The 21943-nt window shown below is 41.4% G+C and overlaps 1 protein-coding gene across 3 annotated transcripts in view; it reads right to left on the bottom strand.

The window, feature by feature from the left end:
- cdh8 (cadherin 8) overlaps positions 1 to 21943 on the bottom strand; it is a 238235-nt gene that overhangs the window by 12952 nt on the left and 203340 nt on the right. For all 3 annotated transcript variants that reach the window (XM_058629144.1, XM_058629145.1, XM_058629143.1), the window contains exons 4-7: positions 13485 to 13604; positions 7933 to 8100; positions 7500 to 7687; positions 2756 to 3000 (exon numbers count right to left, since the gene is read on the bottom strand). In XM_058629144.1, coding sequence (XP_058485127.1) covers positions 2756 to 3000; positions 7500 to 7687; positions 7933 to 8100; positions 13485 to 13604 — 721 coding nt within the window. The remainder of the gene's footprint in view (positions 1 to 2755; positions 3001 to 7499; positions 7688 to 7932; positions 8101 to 13484; positions 13605 to 21943) is intronic.

The raw sequence follows: 21943 nt of genomic DNA, 5'->3' as shown, positions 1-21943 counted from the left end.
GCCGTGAGTGCCAGATGTCACATCACTTTTTACTGTAGGTGATCAGTCAGGTGGAAAATGACAGCGCACAGGCTCCAGAAAGGAGCAATACTGAGGCAGTGTTTCACGGAGTGCACCTGAAATGTTGTTGGTTGGATAAGTACAGCTAAGGGTCTGTGTGTCTCCTGAGTGCATAGGACATGGAGGCCCACAAGAGCGCTCACGCCGAGTGGCTTTCTACTCGGACTAGTTTGGTCTGGAGGTTGTGTGTGTGTGTGTGTGTGTGTGTTGGGGGGGGCGGGGTCTACTCAGAGCCATCGACTTGAGAGCTCATGGTGATCAGGTTTATATTTACAGTTGCTCTCCTATAGATCCAACCTTTACAAACTAGTTACACACAAGGTGAGAGAAAAAAAAAAAGAGAGGAAGAGCAGGACACCTGGCCTGATTTGTGTCATTTACAGCTATTCCGAGTGTAAAGACGTGACATTCTTTGTGAACAAACACTTTGTCTAATAATGTAACCGCCTTTGCATCAGTGTCACAGTCAAGACACAGTTTTTATACAATAAAAAAAAAACACTATGCATTTAGAGATTCGACAACGTTGATAACCAGATGAATCGAAATATAATTTCCATTTACAAATGTCTAATTATGTCAGATTATTATTATTATTCTTATTTTAAAAAACAGCTATTTACAAAAAGGGAAATATAAAATAATAATAATAATGATAATAATAATTATTTGAAAAATGGTGTGTTACTCAATTTCATAACTTGACATCCCATGTGCATTGTAGACAAACACAGCTTTTAAAGTAGAAGAGCTTTGGTTTATTGAGTGGTGAAGATTTTACATTATTTACAACGTGCTTCTGATCTCGTCGGAGGCATTTTTGAAGCCACAGCCTTCTGTCAGCCAGTATATGTGGAGGATTAAAATCTTTTAGACATAATCATTTTATCACCCAAAAGCCTTGCAGAGTTACAGGCTAATACAAACCATGGCTGGAAGTAAAATCAAATGGTCTTTGGTGAGGGTGATACATCATTCTAAGCCCTCCATGACAATAGTTTGTTTCATCTCATCCCCCCCACAAAGAAAACACTTGACATCCATGATAGATCATACTCATTTTGAAGATTTGCACCAGGCGGGCTGGGGACTGGTGTGGGTTTTGGTCAAGAGAGAAAATCGGAGAGATGAAGTTATTTGTGTTGTAAAAATGCAAACTGGCAAGTGTGTTTTATGGACAGGTATGCCATCATCAGTATCCGGGTTTCTTACAGGAGCTGTGAGGTGAATATAGTGTAATGAGTCATTCTATTAGCGCCTTTTTTATTCTTTATCTTCAACTTGGAAAATGAAATGCAAAGTTTGTGAATGGGCTTGATTTTAAAAGGAAATCTTAACCCTCGCCTTAACCACATTTCCTAAAAATAAAAAAAGGGATGTTTTGTGAGCCAAAATGAGCCAAAAAAAAAAAGTCTCCACAAATTATTAAATTAATGATTGCATAAACTACAAAGCGAGCATGAATGAACAGCCTGAGGAAAGTGCAAAAAAGAAAAGAAAAGAAAAGAAAAAAGGAAACTAGAACTGCCAAAACTTCAAGTTATGTGATGCAGTGCTTTTGACGTAGTTTTCGTTCTGTCATGCTCAAAACATTTTACAAGTGCCACAAACAGGATGTTGAAGCCTGGACAGTTTCATAGCAGCAAATGTGTGAAAAGATCGTGTCAGCAGGGTGCTACCATCTGGGTGCGCACTCATTCATTATTTAGTCAATGTTTTCTCTCTCTCTCTCTCTCTTTCTCCAACTATAATGCACTGAAGGTGGCGCATAAAAAAGTACAAAAAAGTAGGCAAATCTACATGGAAATACTGCACACCATTCAGAGGAAAATATGATTTCTCAAACTGATTTCATTCACTTCTCCCGTTCGCTCTAAAACACAATTTTGCTTTCTCGGACAAAAGGGGACTAGGACACGGAATAAGAACAGAGCGGAGTCAAATATGTCATTATACATGAAATATTCCTCTCCTTAAAAGGGGACAGACATGATGCAACCTCTGGGCTCAATTCCTCCAGGCAATCTCATCACTAAACATGAGGATGCCACCAGACAAGGGGGGGGGGGGGAAAATAATGTAAAGTGAAGCAGGCTTGCTCTGTAGCCTCAGCCAATCTATGAAACCCAGTCTGCTCCCTGCTCGCCATGCAATTACACACAACCTGTTGAGTGTTGTCCCGGGAATGTGGTCAGCAAGTCGCTGGAGGATTAATGAAATGCCAAGATGGAGGGAGAGAAATTGCCTGTATAACCTATCCTCAAGGTGCCCTTGTGGTATTTCCAAGAATGAGTCACACATCAGGATAATATAGCAGCGCTTGTAACACAGCGGAAAAAGAAAGTTGTGCCGCTGTCTCCCGTATTATCTTTCTTTTTAAGTACATCTGTGGAAATAAGAGCAATCATCAAGTCGCCTCCTCACTGCCACAGACACGGAGAGAATACTACAGCCTCCAAAGGTCACAGCCAGGCACGAACGGATTTAATTGCATGTCTCGGTGTCAAATCTTTTATTAAAACATTTCAGTGTAGCCTGAAAGGACCCAATTGTTTGTCTTTTCTGTCCACCATCTCTCGGTGTTACAGAAAAGAGCTTTTTTTTAAATTTCTTCAAGGTTTGTGATGCACAGTCAAATGGTTAAGTGGCAGAGTGAAAACTTCCCTCAGTAGTTAACTGTGTTCACTTTTCGTACCTGACAGGACTTCCTGTGTAATCTGGATCCCTCGCGGTGACCGTCCCTATGACCGTGTTGATGGGGGCGTTCTCGTTCACTTCCAGTAAGTACATAGGTCTGGAGAAAACAGGGGGCTCGTCGGCGTCTTCAACCACGATCTTCACCGTGGCTGTGTCTTTGAAGGGCCCGCTGCTCGGCTCCAGGCGGAGGTTGGTGGCCTCCACTTTCAGCGTGTAGGCTCTCTTGCTTTCGTAGTCCAGCGGCTGTGTGTGGGGCACAGAGAAAAAAATGACACACAATTATACACAATGTGCAATTTTTAGATGACGTTCATTTGTTCCAGATTACAGGAAAAGATGTCCGTACCTTTCAAACATAAAAGATTTGGTCTGACTGTTTTACATAGAGAGCAGATGCCGAAACTCTCATATACTAGTTTGATTTTACAGATACATCATATTTTTTATGCACACTTGAATGTGAAGAAACAGAGATTGTGGCAGACAGTGATCTGTCTTGTTGCCGCAAACCAAATTCATTTGTATCATCATTTTCATTTTAATCAGTTGGTCACAATAATTGTAATTTTCCGAGAGGCACAACCTGTAAATATTTTCCGGTCTTTATCGGCATGAAAGAACACAAATCTCCCCGCTAATACTCTCTGTGACAGTCGATTATCAGGGCTTCCATCCCGCTATCACAACCAGGTGGCATAAAATAAATGAGAACAGGTACTTATTCAGGACGATAAAGAATGGTGTCATTTCCCTCAGAGAAATAAACACATTTTGTTCACGACATGTCGCCATGTGATTGACATATCTGTTTAATCCCCCGTTTTCACATGCTATGCTGTCGTATTTCTTTAAAGATGGCTTGTCATTAATATTTAAGAGAAAGAGGAGAGTCACAATTTCACTCTCTTGGCATCTCTGAGGACACCCCAGACTGTCACAATTTCATTCTGTATCACCTCTGGTTGCTCTCATACTACTAGAATAATGGGATCAAGTCACTACCTCACTCCATAACCAGGATTTATAGGGAAATCAAAAGTGGGCCTTGCCGCTTGAGGGCATGGGAACTGGCTTGGGGAAAGAGGATGACAAGGAAGAGGAACAAAAACAAGAAATGTATTTAGTCAGCAAGCAAGGGGGAAATTGTCCCTGAGGTCACAGGATCAGTGCTGAAAGCTCATGGGCCCAGAGAGGGCAGGTGCACGAGTGGATGGGGAGTCCTGGGGGCTCAGCGGTGAGACCATATCAGCAGCTGGGAGTGGGTGATGGTGGGGCAGCGACCTAAGGCTTTCCATTTCCACACTCCCACACTCCTGGCATCAGGACAAGACAGACCTAAGCCCCCGAAGCCTCTCCAAGCCCCACTCCTCTACGCTCAGAGAAGCTATTTGGAACACTTTCATTATTAACCTCCCCTTCTTCTTCCTCATCCTCCCCTACGCTTCACTCCTGACGCCCAACCCGCCCTTCACTCCTTCCTTTTTTCTCTGATCACACTGTCTGTGTTGGCAAAGTATAGAGTGAAGCCAGACCTCGAGCCACTGGATCTTATTTTCTTTCTTTCTTTCTTTCTTTCTTTCTTTCTTCCTTCCTTTCTTGACTAGTCTCACATCGCTCCGCTTGCCACTTGTCAAAATGTTATTTCCTTGACAGCATGTAGAAGCAACTCATTACATTTGCTTCCAGTGTCCCGACATAGTGCTGACACATTTAATTACATTAAATCCACTTAAATGGTTTGAGGAAAACACTTAGAAAATAGCTATTTTAATGGGCCAAGTTAAGTTGGGGTTCAAGATAATTTTCATTTTCAATTTTAAACCCAGTTAAAGCATCAATGAAGAAGGCAAGTTGCATTTTTGAGCCATTCAAATTATTTATTTATATCCAATAAATAAATGCAATGAATAAGTAATCCAGGAAGAGCTACTTTGATTTTGATTTGTATGCATGGTGCAGCAGCAGCTGAGCTACGTTGCATAGCCAGTGTGAGTGTAAACAACTTCACTGAGTGATGCTAAACTTCTAAATAAGGAGTCCACTACACTCACTGACAAAAGGACACACACCCCCTCCCCCTTGTCATGTCCCACACCACACCACATCATTCTTCGGTCTCTCTCTCCAAAATTAGCATCACATCAGTATGTACACGGGCCATTAAGAGACTTTGACTCTCAGCGTTGGCTGCAGAGCTCAGCGTCCCACTAACATCCCTTGACGGGCCTGCGGCCTGACAGATAAAAAGCTTAAAACCCAAACAGCAAAGAATCTCTACCCGGGTCTGTGCCTCTCCAGGCTCAGTTAAATCAATATGTTTTAACCTTGCTGCAAAGGGTCTTAGGCCGGGGTTCACACTGGATGCGGGTGCAGTGCGTGACGGCTGCAGCGCTGATCTAATCTGCTGTGTTTCACACAGGGAGCATATAGCAGAGGGATACAGGGGACTGAAATGCTGTCGTGTTTAGAAACACATGTGACAAATGCAGACGCTGAAACTGCGGGGAGAGATCATATTTTTTACTGTCCGTTTTACTGGGAGATGACTGTGACTTGTGTGAAAAATAGACGCACCTGTCTCGCGGCGGCGGCGTGGACGCCTTCATCACTTAACGTGTGTGCCTAAATGAAAAATGACACGCACCGCGCCGCAGACTCGCCACATGCACATACAATGTGAAGCCGTGTCTTCTTTTTTTAGATATACTGCTGTTAACGGGGACAGGGTGCTTCGGAGAAGTTCACACTAAATCTTTTCAGCGTCTATTGTCACCCCGGTCGTTCGATAAGCTTGGTGCTGATGTAGAACAAAAGACAAATATGAATAACTACTGTTTCTTTTAACTGGAGACACTGCTGTCTGGAGGGATGCAAAATAACGCTCAGCGTGCAAATGCTTTTGCTGTTTTCCCGATACATTATCATCTATCTCTGTGGCCACAGAGAGGAAGTTAAGCAGACGTGGAAAGAGGGAGGCTCTCTGCGGGGGAATGGAAGTGGAGGTTGCCAAAAAGACTAACACGTTTGACATTTGCTTTGTCAACAGTTGGAGTTTTATGACTTTGCGTGGAGTTTGTTCTCTGGCACTGATGTTTTCTTTAGTGGCAGTGAACTGTATTCCCGGCAGATTGCCACGACTCTTATACATTCCACCTCCCACACAGTTCATTGTTCACACTTTGACAAAGTCACGCCGTGTGTCCTTGGGGTAATGTCATTTTACATCACAACACAATAGCATTCCATATTTGAGTGATGTACGGCTGCTCTCTTCAGACACCGAAACCAACCATGACTCAAGACATGAGAACGCCCATCTATCAATCATGCGTGTGATTCAACGTATGCAAAGATCCTCTTCCTTGTACAGCTTGTAAAGATTCATACAGAATACATGCATACATAATAGCATGTGCTGTGGCCGTGTGTTCAAATCTCAGTTTGAATCCTCGTGGACGTCCTTGGGACACAGCTTTGTCTAAACTTCATTGAAGGTTGCGGCTGTATTAAAATGCACTGCCGTTTTCAAATGTAAATTACACATACACTGTTGGATTGAGGATTGCATGCTCTGCTGTCTACAGGCAAGCAACGATATCTCTGCTTAAACTTCATACTGCTTTTATCCTGTAGGAAATATCCGTACTGCATTGGTGTTGATTTTACCGAGAGCCTGGTTTTTCATATATATATATATATATATATATATATACACATATACACATATATGCATATATATACACATATATATGTATATGTATATATACATATATGTATATATTTATGTATATATATATCCATATATCCAATAAAGAAAGTTCCTTAGCCTCTACCACACTTTTGAAATTAAATGTGAATTAACCGATGAATACAATGCTGCTAATTCCAACACTTGCACCGCCATCATCACGTTTTATCATTAAGTGCTAATGTGTTTGTCTCAAGGCAAAAAGCAAAAATGAGGTTTCGTGACAAGAGTGTTGCTTGTTCGCCTCAGGACGATGTACCTGCAATATTTTGATAAACAAGTTTTATGTTGATTGTCTTTTTTTTTTTCCCCTCCCTGAACAACCACTGCTAAAGTACCCTTGAGCAAGGCAATTACCCAGGAACTGCTGTGATGAAGTTAGAGGAAGAAGAAAAAGAATTCACCTCTCAAATGTGACTGTTTTAACATTGTCAAAAACAACTTTAAAAGCCACTTTAAGTCCTGTCCATCTGCTCGTATGGCAATGTGAGTATTGTAATGTGTGTCAACCAAAGTGTGAATGAGGACAAAACACAGTATAGCAATTTATCTTAAGCTATGAGCAACAGCTTAGCAGACTAATTTGCAAATGAGAGCACGTTAAGAGGAAGAAAACGAGTAATTCAGCAGCTCATACTTACCTTCTATTTGTCGTACTTATTTGTCCACACAGAGAAATGCTGCATGAGAAATGTTCATTTGATTTATTTAACGCGAGTGTGATGGTAGAATTTATTCGGACATTTTTTTCCCAGTGCTATCGATTTTGTGAATCAACAAAGAGGTTTTAGAAATATCTTTTGAAAAGCAAACATTACGCTTTAGCACCAGGGCCACTCAGGGGACACGCCCTACAGTGTTCTCTTAAACTGCTTTAAGACATGCTGAGAACTCCTCCTCCCTGCTCCCTCGTGTCATTTCCAGGTAATGTTCGAGTTCGCTCATGTGAGAACGTAGGAGGAGAAAGGACGGCCAGTGAGTGTCTGGGTCTTACCCTTCTCAGTCGGAGAATCCCCTCTTGCGTCTGCGCATCCGTGGCAATCTCAAACGTGCCTTGTTCGTCCCCTTCGATGATGCCATATGACGACTTGGCGTTCTCACCGATGTCTCTATCGTTTGCCTTCACCTTGCCTCCCATTGTCCCCAGCGGCAGGTCTTCGGGGATTACAAAGTCATACAAACCTGGGACAGAGGAGACATAGCTGTTTGGCTTGGAGAAATGTTGATCAAATGTTGATCAAATTAGACTGGAAACGTACAGCACTGCGTCTTAATTTGTCATTACAGCAGCGAGAGGATTACCCGTTTGATGCAATTTACAAAACCAAATGTATTTTCCCCAGTTTTTACCAATCTGATTTAGAGCTACAATAATTTGTTTTCCTCGTCATTTGATTTAGGATATTTAAGGCTGCGAAATGACTTACTTTTAGAGAACTTTGGTGGGTTGTCGTTGATGTCCGTGAGCGTGACGGTCACTGTTGTGGTGCCAGACAAGCCCCCCATGTGACCTCCCATATCCTTGGCCTGAATGACCACCAGGTATTCCTCTCTCATCTCCCGATCCATCCCATGGAGAGCAATTTTTATGGTCGCTGAAAGTGAAAGCAGTTCATAATACATTAATGCAATTATACGCATGACTGATATACTCGGCACATCATTTTAATGATGCACAAGCAAGTATGCACACAAGAAAAAAAAAAAAAAAAAAAAAGAGCAAGGCATACAGTAACCTTCAGGCTCACCTTACTCTCTGTGTAAAGACAAGCATTATTTTAGACCCTGACTTCATGTAACAGGGACTCCATACCAAGCAGATATAAAGAATTCTCTGCAGGTTTGTCGGTGTGAGTGAAGCAAGATGGTCATGACAGAGCTAGTTCCACCACAGAGAATCAGCTGTGTTTGTTTTCAAATGCGTTGTTCCGCTGTCTGCGGTCATTTGTATTCTGACTGAGTGTGAATTATGCTGTCTGTCTTGTATAATCTTGAATATTGTATGCAGAATGGACCTTATTGACTCTGCCACAGCGCTGAATATAAAAAGGGCTCAGCACCGGCGTATACGGATAATCCACTCAGGAAACAGAGGCCCGCAGGATCATCAAATGAATATAAAACCCCTCATAAAAGCCAGGCTTTGGCATGACACCCTGCCTTGGTCCTGAGCTGCCTCAGACAATGAGAATATGCGTGACTATAATGAAAAACATGGGAGGGGATTGGGTGTTTTCTGTGCCTGGATTTTCTGTAGCTATTTGTGGGAGATGTAGCTCATTCTTAGGGTTTAGTTTTGCTATAAAACACAACAATAATAATGTTAGGACCTGAAAAAAAAAAAGCATATATAATTACTTGACCTCGTCAGCAAGAGGAGGTCAAATGACATAGATATAACAGGCAAAAGTAGACACTGTATTTTACATTTGATGAAGGTGTAAATAAACACAAATTGTCACCATTTGGGCAATTAGATGTATTTATACATGCATATGTACGTAGGATCCATGTATATACATCTGCTGCCATCTGCAGCCTCATTAGAAATCCAGAATTATTAAACCAGGCTCCATCTTTTATTCGGAGACTATTTCTGTCTCCACAGTAGCCGCAGGTTTTTATTCATAGCTGACATGAGAGGAACCGTGGCCTTTTGCCCCTTGTAGACATCCGCCACATGGTCGGTTATGTTGAGTTACCGTAGGTTTTTTGCCAGCTTGAACTAGACCGGCCCTTCTCTGACTTCTCACATCAAAAAGACACATCAGTCAACGGAACTGCTGCTCGCGAGATCGTTTTTTGGCACCGTTCGGACTCAACTCCAGAGACTGTGTGCAAAATTCCCAGGAGATCAGCAGTTTCAGAAACCAGCACAGTTGGCTACAACAATCACACCAAAGCTTTTTTTCCCTCTCTCTCTCTCTCGGATGATTGATGTGAACATTAGCTAGCCTTAGCTTCTGCCCTTATCTGCAAGATGCCACTGCTGCCAAAGATTGGATGACTGAATAACTGCTTTACTAAGAAAGTGTGCAGGTGTTTTTTTTTTTTATTAAGCTCTCAGGGAGAGAAGGAAGATCTCCTTTACTCAAGCATTGTTTCACAAACAACACAACTTTTTTTTTTCCTTTAACACATTGTCAAATTACAAGATGCCTAGTTTGCATACAGAGATCAGAAATCTGGGTCCTTCAGGTAAAGTAAACATGTTGAATCAATTCTTTCATTGTTTGGTTTGTTCATTCTGGGGTGTACAAGGTCATTCTAAAATTCTATTCATCAGCGAGGTGAGAGTGATTACTCGGGTTTAAAGGAAAGGTAAAAATCTTTCTGCAACACAACATAGTAGATTACAGCCAGCTCCGGTTAAAGATTTAAATATGAATCACATAAATCAGGTTGCTGTGTTCTTGGTGTGCATCAGCAGCAATTACGCATGTTGTATTATGTCACAACCGTAACCAGGAAAACAAGTAAAGTCCGACTTTAGTGCAAGTTAGGCCGAACAACCCTGAATGAATTCAGAAATAAAAAAAAGGAGCAGAACAAGTTACAGTTACTTGAACTCCCTTTTCACAGACACATGCACACACACTCCCACATGCAAACACACTTCAGTTATCCTGCGAAGAGCATCACTCTCATCTCTGGTGATCATTGAATTAATTATTCAAATGAATTCCTAATCACTGAAAAGAGAGGGATAGACAGACACTGATTTCCATAGATATTTGCCTTATTTTTTTTATTTTTTTTTCCCGCCACCAGCCATTAACCAAGTGATAAATTGGGGCATGATGTTTATTTATTTGTTCTCTAATGTGGCATTGTAAGTGTTAATCTAGTGGTTGTTTCCCCCCTTACCTTTTATTTTCCATTAACATTCATTAAAACACCTGGCTCTCTTGAATGAGCCATCTGCATGTGCTCTACGATCCCGCGGCGCATGAATGCTAATCCTTAAACTGTCCGTTCAGCGTGTCTTCCGCCGCCATGTCCCGGCTGCGGTTCCGAGATGGCGACACCTTCAGCGGCGAGGACAAGCAACGAGAAATCCATGTTTTGAAACAGCGCGTTGATCCTAATTATGTACATACATTTTGGGATTCCCTTTCTTCCAGCTTGTTTATTGTGTGCTGTTTTCCAAACTGTGAGCAACTGATTTCCATCTCATTTCTTATTAATGTCATTTCACTATTATTTAATCATATTGCTCACAGACACATGTTAAAAAGTCATCTGAAAAAAGCAATTAAAGATCCAATCTGGAGTCTGTTGTGAGATAACTTTATGCATGATGACGCTGCTGCGGAGTTTGCCTCATGAAAGCAAGAAGCAATTATTATTATTTTGAATTCATAACCCGGTGATGTTACATGGCAGCCCGTGAGTATACGGGGCCCATTTATGGATTCAGGACAACCAGTCGGCTGATGAATGCACCACTCAGTGATGCAAAGCTCGGCTCATATGAGTCCTATCATTTTTGCGGTTTTAATAATGAGGTTTGTGCAACCCCATTGTTGAATCATGATGACACTGAATAGATCACAAATGATCACATGACCTAGTGAAACCAGGACGGACACAAATAGAGAAACCATTGCGTTTGATGGGGGTAGATTTGGGTCCTCGCTTCCGGTTGTAAAAAGGCTTCAGGGTCAACGTCAATGTTCTTTTGTTATGCAAGTTCCAAACACCTGTGAGGGATAGTAACGCTTACCATTCATGATGCTGCTCTAAGACTAAGCCTGGATCTCTGCAGCATCAAATCTTATAGCCACTATTTCTGTCTCATCCAGTATATCCCCTCTATGCATGTATCTGTGTGTGTGTGTGTTGATTTAATTTCATTTTTTTTTTTCGTCTTATTCAGCATTTCTGCTTCCTTTACCATGTGGTTGCATTACTTCACATTTTAATTAAAGAAGAATTTCGCTTTAGCACCCCCCCAGTAAGCCACATCGTTTTACCCTGATGTACTGTTTATGTTTTGAAACATGGAGTGAGTGAGCAGCTGCAGAGGGGGAGGATGGAGAAAGGAGTGAGCCTGGTATAGAGCCTGATTTAACAGCGGCATCATGCAGCCGCAATCGAGAAGTATTTCAAAAAAGACAAATGGGCTGAGTTACCTACAGTCCTGTTGTTGTAACACAGCCTCCGAAGCTACAACTAACAGCATCGGCTCCGTTTTAGCATGCATTTTATTAGATGCATGCTCAAACGGCTTGAAGACTTGCAGACGCCAATAGGTTTGAAATGGGGTGAAGTTGTATTCTGCATTGGCATAAGAACACACGTAAGAACATAGTTGCCATGAGGACTTCTGACGTCTGTTGCTTTTTTTCCTGTTTCACAACACATCTTTCACTTTCACCCATTTCAGACGGGGGAAACTGTTGCGTTTCCACCTGCTGGAGCCTCTGCAACTTGTCGCACCTGCAGGCAGTGCACACGCACCCTCTCACCGCTGTCACCGGAGTCTCCGTTATTCAATGAAATACAGCAGAGACCTTCAGCAGCTGCCAAGACTCAGGCAACAGTATATCCATGTAAACAAATGTGAACTATGAATATTAATGAAATGATAATGAATTACAAGGAAATTGTTTTTAAAAAAAGATACTGAGTCTCCAGCCTAATGGCAAATGCCGAATGGGGGAGTTTCTGTTGATGAACAGAATACTCATGTATATTCATGTCACCGAATGTAGACATCTTGTTGGTGTTTCATTTTATGCTAAGATGTCACAGTTTACCAAGTAGCTTTGAATTCTGAACAGGCAAAACTGAATCCCTCACAAATGATGCTTATATAGAAATTGCTTGCACCAGTTTGATATAGCAACATACAGTACCTGTAGCCTGGATTATAGGATTTTATGAGGCATCATTTTGCATTTCCGATCAGCATGCGTCACAAGTTGTGCCTTTTTTTTTTTTTCTCACATATCACTCGTCTGCATGAACAATACAGACACGTAAAATGTGTTTCTTCGTTTATTCGGGCACAAATGGACAAGACGCATGCATTTAATGCCATGTTTGTGATTGTGGAACACCGCAGCCGTCCAAAATCACTCACTGTGGCAGCAATATCCCTGCTTGTATTTTCAGAAGATGTAATAATGAACCAAGTGATGAATTGGGGCATTGTGCTTATTTATTCATTGAATGCATGTCATTGCCAATATGGAGCTGTAATAATTCTCCAGTGCTTAAAAGTGGCTACCGCTACAATCTAAACATTGGATTGTGCGCCGTGGCTCTGACACACTCTCGGGTCCTGAGAGATTAAAGCAGACTTGACAGCTGGGGTTGGACCTTACACTACAAATTTACATCAACTCACAATGAGTTAGAGACTTCTGTGGTAATGCTATTCAAAACTGTCATTTGGATGTACTTAGCTGGAGTCTTGGTCAAACCCTGATAGCCCACTACTTGACCCGACGTGACCTTGTAAGCTCATTTATCTAAGTCGAAGCAGGTAATGAAAAGGGACAATGTTTAAATACTAAAAGGTTCTGGCATAATGTGCTTGCCCCTGTCTGGAAGAAAAAGACTATTGAAATAATCCTTAGATGTAATCAGTGTCTCACTGTAAAGCCAATTTCTTTCCTTTTTGTCCCATTATGGGCGTGGTGTCCATTTATTACATTTTGTAATACATTATGTTCTCCATTGGTTAGAAACAGACAAAGGATTTGCACACTGTATTAATAGCTCTCATTAAATTTAATGAAGCAAAGTTTCGATCTTGCAGAGATATTCTCTCGGCTTTGTCAGGCAAACAATGAATAACAGAACAAAGACCTCTGTTGGGCTGCCTGCCCCACAGAGGTGTCATCCTTTTTTGTCTCGTGTTTTAAAGTCCCCGAAATTACAGTGGTCCTCTCTATTACGTTGCCATCAGTCTGCAATGTCTCACTAAAAGTAAAAATAAAAAACACCAACACATGGACGATGCACTTACCAGAATTAGGGTCTATGGAAAAATATGGTTGCCCCTCCAATATACTGTAGACCAGTTTAGCACTGTTCCCGTACACTGGATCGTCGGCGTCTGTAGCTGTTACCCGGGTAACTGGGGTACCTGTGAGGCAGAGAGATGGAATTGAGAATTAAAATATACCACAGTCACTGTATACCTACATTTCTAGGCCGGAAGCCACTGGAGGTGCGGTTTGTTCAAAAATCTGTCTTATCTGCGTCAAACTTCATATTTTTCTATATTTCTGCTGTTGTGTTTTAAATCAGAAATTTGAGAGTTACTTTTGCATTTATAAATCTAAATTCTGATGTAGAAAAACTTAAACCTACCCCCCTCTAATATGATATTGACAATGTTGAATATATGAACCCCTATTGTATATGTACAATAGAAGTGTTTTACAGTTACAAATGTTCAAATAGCACATTGGAAACACAGCATCCATTATGAAACAGGAGCTACCGACTGATAATCCATTACCGCTGTCAGTGAATAAATTAGTTGGGCACAGGTGGAAGCTATAAAACACCACTTTTCACTGTGGGAAAATCCGAAAAAATGCAACGCTCTTCTATGACAATTTTGTACAGAACGAAAACCAAACCAAAATGATAAAAATAATAATAGAATTTTAAGCCAAAGTACATTTTATATTTCAAAGCAGCTGGTGCATCCAATAATATTCCTCCCCATGCCTTTGATTTGTCTTTCAGTTGTGTGTGTGTGCACAGTTCCAGCATCAGAGTGTCAGTGACTTGTAATATGTGACATGACTTCAGATGAAATATGTTACAACGGGCGCCTGGTCTAACTGAGCAAATCAGCCATGACAGTGTTGATTAGTCATATAGCCTCTTGTAACGCTCGCTTCTGGATATGGAGGCAAATCGACATGACAGTGATGGATGTGTCACACACCTATTATACCACGGCAATCCACTGATGACCACATTATACTTTAACATACTTTTAACTGCTGTTGGTCACGGTCTGTACAATGTGAAAATGCACGATAGGTGCACGCGAGCGAATGTAAAAAAAAAATAACGGTTAAGATCACATTGAGACTGGCAGCAGTGGCTCGGGGGGGGGGGGGAAGAACGTTCTCCAACCAGAAGGGTTGGTGGTTCGACCCCTCCGTCAGTCTGTGTGCCAACATATCCTTAGGCAAGGCATTAAAACCAAAATTGCTCTTGACGGGTGTGCTGGCAGCATTTGAAGGAGTGTGAATGATGTACTGTACAGACACCGACACTGTTTGAACATGAATGCATAACACACCTATAATTATAATGTCTTATATTTGCACACACACACACCAATCAATGACGTTGAATTATACTTCTGAATTTAACCCTATCTTATTACACCTTAGTTGTTGTGACAAAACAATCCAGGAGCAGTGGGCAGAACACATCTGCACCTGGGTACCTATAGCTCAGGGGCACCTCAGCCTTGACCTGTCCCAGGATTTGAACCTGCAACCTTCTGATTACAAGCAAAAGTCCATTCAACCTGGTCACACTCACACTAACATACACACGTACAACAACAACAAATAAACGTTTACCTTCTGTAAACAGTGTGCCCTATTAAAGGTTTGGACATATTAATGTGACTGTTGGTACATGCATTTTTAAAATGTTCACCTTAATGTCACTATTCCTTTTACACCAGAACAATCAGCCATTACCTTCACTAAAACAATACTGAGTGTAGCAGAAATGAGGTTCTTCATTTAAACAGCTCTCTGAGCTTTGCAGGAAAAACTATGCAAGGACCTCAATCAATAAAGCAACTCTCAAATGCTCAAGGCAAATCAGAAAAATAGATTAGTGTCACTTCAATCCACCAATGACAGCTCCATTACAAGGTATCAAGGAAAAAAAAAAAAAAAACTGAATATAAAGTGACTATTAACTAATTAAATCTATCCCTTTTAGTTCACAGTGACCAAGCTCCTCATTAGTCTCAGTGTGAGGGAGCGTATGTCGGAGGTAGAGGGGAAAATAAGGCGAGAGAGAGAGAGAGGGGAGAGAGATGCTGACATGCTGACAGTGAGCAGCACTCTAGCAGGAAGCTACAGATGGTATGGTAATTGTTTTGTTTTTTTGTTGTTGTTGTTTTTTGAAAGATGTTTAGAGGTGTTCTGACAACAAAGGGAGATGTCCCTTGTCGCAGACGGCACAGGTCCTGCCACATGCACTTAAGTCTGTCCACTGTAAACAAAAGAGAAAAAAAAAGAAGAGAAAGGAAAGGAAAAGAAAAGAAAAAAGAAAGGGGTTCATAATACCAAGTGACATTGTGATTCAGAGGTTCCAGTCATGAATTACAATATGAAAATAAAAAATACGGTGCCAGATGTGACAGAAACATGGTCCCTGTAAAGTCAACAGCGTGTAACCCACAAATCAGACATCTGTATTCTGTTGGCATATCAGCGTTTGCCGGCTCTACAGAAGCACGGAGACACCCTCCAGCTGACCTGCCGACAAATGCTGAGCACACTGATGATGCATCTTTAAACAAACTTGGGGAATGCATTTACGTATTTTTCTTTGATGACAAAAACAACATTTCAGCAAAAAAAGTAACCACAGTAAAATACAAAGGGCATTTCATGGGCATTACTTTACGTACAATGTTTTTTTTTGTTCAGTTCCCCCAGGCACAAATGGTATAGTTTTTGAACTCTTTAGCCATCAGCTACATGTTTCCACCACTGATTAATAGTCACCACTGTGTCTGTGGTCTTGTAACAGCAAAAAAGCAAAGCTTTTACATTCTAACTGGAGTAGGAGTTTCACTGTTGCAACCCAATTATTTCACAGCAAGAGAGTCTCAAGTGGTCCTCAGAGAGAGAGGTGCTCTAGTAATTCACAGTCTTATGATGACCTATGCTGTTGTGCTGCCAGAGCTTACCTTGTAAATTTCCCCCTGCTTGTTATACCCTCTGCCTTTTGTTGTAGTGTTTAGATCACAGCAGATCAGTGAGCTCCCTTTTGTTTCTGTGTCTTTAAACAGAAGGCATAGGACTTCATGTCAAACCTGGATTTCTTTCGGCCTAAATCCGTATTCTCAATGCACATGGGATTCTAGTGATCACGTTCCAAAATACGCAGTAGCTCTACACCTTCATGACAATAAATGTATACACCAGGTTGCTTTACATCAGCCCACAAAACATGTAACATCTGAGCCTGCTGCTCACAGTTTCAAACACAAAGAAAGGTCCCAGAAATGTCTTAAATAAGTAAACAAATTATGTAAAATGACTAAAAGAATGGGAGAAGACATATATATATATATATATATATATATATGTATATATATACATATATATATACATATATATATATATATACATATACATATATATATACATATACATATATATATATATACATATACATATACATATATATATATATATATATTTATATATATATATATATATATATATATATATCACAAGCTGTATATGTGCATTTATTTGAATTGGCATACTCTTGCTGTAACATTGGAAAGCAAATTATATCTGGTTTGCCATACATAGGTGTTTGCCAATTGTCAAATAAATAAAATGAAGGACAGCTAGGGAAATGGCTCCTCTTTTTTGGAGAGACAGAGCCTTATCTGCTTAAGTTAAATTACTTACCACTAAAGCAGTCGTCTACTCGTTCCCTAATTATGAAAAGTACTTTCATACTTCCAAAAGGTGTCTGACTATTGGAAACAGGCTTTACATGTTCAGTTACACTATGGATTAGAGTGGGGGTAGTAGAGGATAGGAACAAAAAGAAAAAAATCTTCATAAAAATAGTTGAATCAGTGAAGCATGAAATAGGCCCCTCTTCCTTCCCCTCCCACAAGGGTAAAATGCTCCTCACCACCCCTGATAAAAAAAAAAAAAAAAAAAGAAGAAGAAGAAGAAAAAAATGGGGATTAGGAAAGTCAGTGTTTTGGTCCTGCTTCAAATCACTGCAGATTAGTTCATCCTTCTCCCTGATAATGCGCAGAATTTTCAGGGACACTGCAGAAATGGATGCAGCTGTAGGCCAGGCAATGGGCGCACTAGCTGTAGGAGGGATATTGTCTCTGCCATTATTCAAAGCATGTAGCATTGTGGCTGCCACAATAATAGCAACACAACACCTATAAACTTCCAAGCATGAAAAAGCTGAATGGATGCTTTAGGACAAAAGCCACGCAAGGAGGAATTAGTCGTGTAAGAAGCCAACAAATGCAAGTATGTTCAAATGAAACGCACATGTGCCGCTGAGCGCATTACAGTTTTGGCGATATTACAACAGGGTAGCTGTTGGTTACAGACCATTCTTGGGCAAACCTGTTATGGATGTGGAAGCACAGTGGGTGCAATCACAGCATTCATTCATTCATTCATTCATTCATTCATTCATTGTCACCTCTTTTTCCTCTGCATGAAGGTTGCAGGGCCGCAGGAGCCAATCACAGCCAACACAGGGCAAAAAGCGCGGTATACCCTGGTCAGGTTGCCAGTCCATCAAAGGACAATCACGCTATTCCCCGCTGTAAATGGATTAGTTTCACTTTCTCAGACACTGAGTGATTGCATGCATTTGTCTCCTGGGAAAGCAAATCTGCCTCTGTTGGTTTGGGGCAGTAACCCACAGGGTGACACACATTAAGCATGTACGAAAATACAGCCTGCATTTATGGTTGCCCCCCACACCACCCCCCACCCCCCACCTCCCTGCACTGAGTATAATATCATTAATCACATCCTGAGGTTCACTGGATTTAATACCATGCCAATAATTTAAACACACATCATCTTCAAAGGTGCCATTACTCTATATGAGACACTTACATCAAATTTACAGCTGGGTTTTTTTTTTTTTTTGGGGTGGGGGTGGGGGCTGTGGAAAAACAGACAAAAAATAATAGGGCACACACTTCTACTCTGCACTCCGGCATTGTGATAGGAAATCAATCGGAGTCTCCCTTGAGCCGGAGAGGGGGAAAATCGGGGGATGCAGCCCGACGTGACAAAGCGGCTGAGCGAGGACATCGCGGCTTATTTCTGTAACAAAGTAACCCACAACACAGCTTCATCTGCGTAGCCTGCTTACACCCAGAGAAGCATCACAAAGGATAATGAAACACTAGAGGGTCATAAAGATGTAGGTTCGAGCCAGCGTGAGACACTCATTTGCAGACACTTAGTGTTCACTGCAGGGTGGCAAGGAAAGGAAATTAATTTAGGAATTAAACACCACCCTTGTCTACAGCTTCATCAACAAAAAAAAGACGGGTTCTTTTTGAGTTGTCGGGAATGCGTACGTCCACCGTCACAGGAAGCAAATGTAAACAAACCAAATGATTAGATGGAAACGGGGAATACTGTCGTTTCCAGTCAAATTAACACCATTGTTTGGAACTGTGATAGGAGACATGTGATGGGCTCCTTCACAATCAAGTGTAAATGAATGAAACAAAGCACCACACTATATGTGCACAAATGATTCCACAAAGAAGCAACTCACTATGTCAGATACACTGCACAGTTCACTACACTGCATTGCACAAATCTATTAAAACTATTTTATCATCACATTTACATGCACAAAGGCTCTGTTTTCCAGTTGATCGAACAAGACCGCGAACCATTTCCCTCCACGACCCTTATCCTCACCCACTCTACTGCCCAGAATTCACCCTTCACGTGCTCAGTACAACTCAGCAAACTGCACCACGGGGAAGCACTCTGAGCTCAAGTACCATCATACCTATAATCACTAAAAAGAAAGTGTCATTGCAGTTGGTTTACTATTGCTGCAATGCAACATTCTGCACAAAATCCCAATACCGGCAGCTGTGTAACATCGCAGCTCCGCTCAGCTCAGAAGCGTGAAGGGTAGAAGACAGGGAGCATTCATATGTATGTGGGCAGTGAGCCATAGAGAAGGGATATAACTGAGGCATGGGGAGAGCTGTGGGCTGCATCAGGCATGGGGCTAACAGTGCCCTGCTGTGAGCCCTACCCGGGTAAAACAATACTGTTTATGTCTGACTGGCTTTGCGCTGCAGGGGTTGAAAGAGAGAGGGAGAAAAACAGGGGTTTTTTAAAAGAAAAAAAAAACAAAAACGGGGGCAGAAGTGTGCACAACAGCACTTTATTGTGGGTGCTATATTTCTATAGTAAGGTCTGCACAAAGCAGAAATTGGATAAAACTTTATTTTATGAAGACAAACAAAAAGAAAAGAAAAGGAAGAAACAGCATTCACACCCAACCTGTCTGGTAGCATACAGCTATTGTCAACAATGGGTCTGATGGAGCGCTCACTATAATAATAATAATAATAATAATAATAATAATAATCTTGATAAGAATTTTTTGCTAATATAACTTATATTATGAATAGGTCAGATTATCATACTGTGACATGTCACTTGTGCTTTTTACCAGATTATAAATGTACCCCTTAGAGTTGCATCGATTTTTATAATCTCTCAGGTCATTTATTATGGTTTTACAGCCCGTAACGTCACTGCTTTGGCTCAATGTCAGGTTTTTGGCTGACAACTGGGACCTCTGGAAAGTACCTGCCCTACATAAAATGACTGAAAGACATATTTACCAGTGAGCCACTGCGCATAGTGATTCATTTACAGGCCAAAGAATCGGCAAAAAACTGTGGAGCTCTTTAATCGCAACTCTGCGAGTGCCGCGCCATGTCTGCTGTGGAGGCTATTTGCTTTACCGGCTTCAACTAAATTATAATAATGTTCAGAGCTTGAGGCTTTTTGTCCACCTGGTGATAACAAGTCCACTCCTGCTGCTGTAAGGGCACAATATCTGTGGATAAAGTTACACAAGAAAATAAATTGATTGTTTACAAGAACAATCTACTTTTTTATCCATTGGATGATAAAAGCACATGGTACTAATATCACAACCAACTCAGAACATACCAAACAGGCAGGGACTTCAAACCATTTGTGTTTCTCCTCTTGCGATCAGTGGTGATTTGACTATACTATTAACGAATGACGCCTTTATGACTTTGTGACATAACGAAAGTCTGAAATTGCAATCCCCAGAACATATTCGTTGGCCAATTAGACAATTGTTCAATGGTGCCATGTACTATGGTCTGTTAATCAGAAAACATTCTTTCTGGTCTCATAGCGATCACTTCTCTTTCAGCGGTACATTTCAAACTGATGTAATGAACCCAAGCGTAGTGAAACTTTATAATGCACCCGGTGACAATGACTGTTTAAATGAGCCCGGCTTTCACCTAGTCACTGTTCAAACCCTCCGACTTTCTAGGTCAGACAAATCGTGTGCCAAATCCTTTTCTCTAAAATGGCTGGTCTGTGGGGGCAGGACTGTCCCCTGGAAGTGCCATTGCAGTGACAGGAAAGTGATTATGTATTGATCATGATCACATAGACACTGGTGTTGCTCTCTCTCTCTCCTGTCTGAGGGCAGAGAGGATAATAGCTCATGATCAGACAGGGAGACTGACAGCCTATCTCTCCAGGCAGAGCCCCGAGCACTATTTTTGGACTATTTTGCCACCTCTATGATTGAGATGCAGTGCAACGCAGAAATTATACTATTACCACTGCATTCAGAGTATTGTCTAATATAAAGTGCGATGCGGTGCGGTGCTGTGCTGTGGCGTTGCAGGCCCAAGCTCTCAATAACACAGATATGGTTGTAACGAGGTGGAGAAAACAAGCATGTTGAGGCATCCTGTCATCCATCCACGTCCGTCTTTCGCTCTCCAAGGAGAAGATGACATACTTGGAGGATGGCCAGTTGATTTTCCTACAGTATTCAAAGCCAAATTCCTGTGCTGCAGATGGGCATTTATGGCAGCACTGCAGATGGCCATTCGGGGGAAACCCTGAAACAAATAGTCATCCCTAAAAGCAACTGGCATGTGCAAATTGTTTTTGACATTATTAGGCTCAAACGCCCAATTTGTCACAATTTTTCCACCAAACACCTATGTGATCACTTAGGGCTTTGACTAAAAGAGGTGGGGAAGATGTAAGCATTTTAGATGACAAGGAGGCACAGTAAATAAACGCACAGCAGAAAAAAAAAAACACACACGCTCTCCCTCTGGCCATCACTCTTCATAACGGAGCTAATGCATGCTCATGCTAAACTGTGCGTTTCATGGCGGCTGCAGAATGCAGCTGAGGAAAAAGACATCGATGGAGAACACCCAGCGGGCTCCGAGATCAGGAGACGTCTCTGCGTTTCAGGTCGTAACATGCTTTTTTAAAATTAAACTAAGTGCAATACAACGCGGGCCAGAGGAGGTCGTGCAAAAGGAAACAAATGTTTCTTCAAAATAAGATATGGTTGTCAGCATCCAGGAAATTGTTCCCCAGAGCTGATGATGGATATGGGATGCTGCACTTTTGAAGAGCGAGG

Source organism: Solea solea, chromosome 5 (assembly GCF_958295425.1).
Source record: "Solea solea chromosome 5, fSolSol10.1, whole genome shotgun sequence".
Taxonomy (NCBI): Eukaryota; Metazoa; Chordata; class Actinopteri; order Pleuronectiformes; family Soleidae; genus Solea; species Solea solea.
This window is presented reverse-complemented; position numbering and strand designations above follow the sequence as displayed.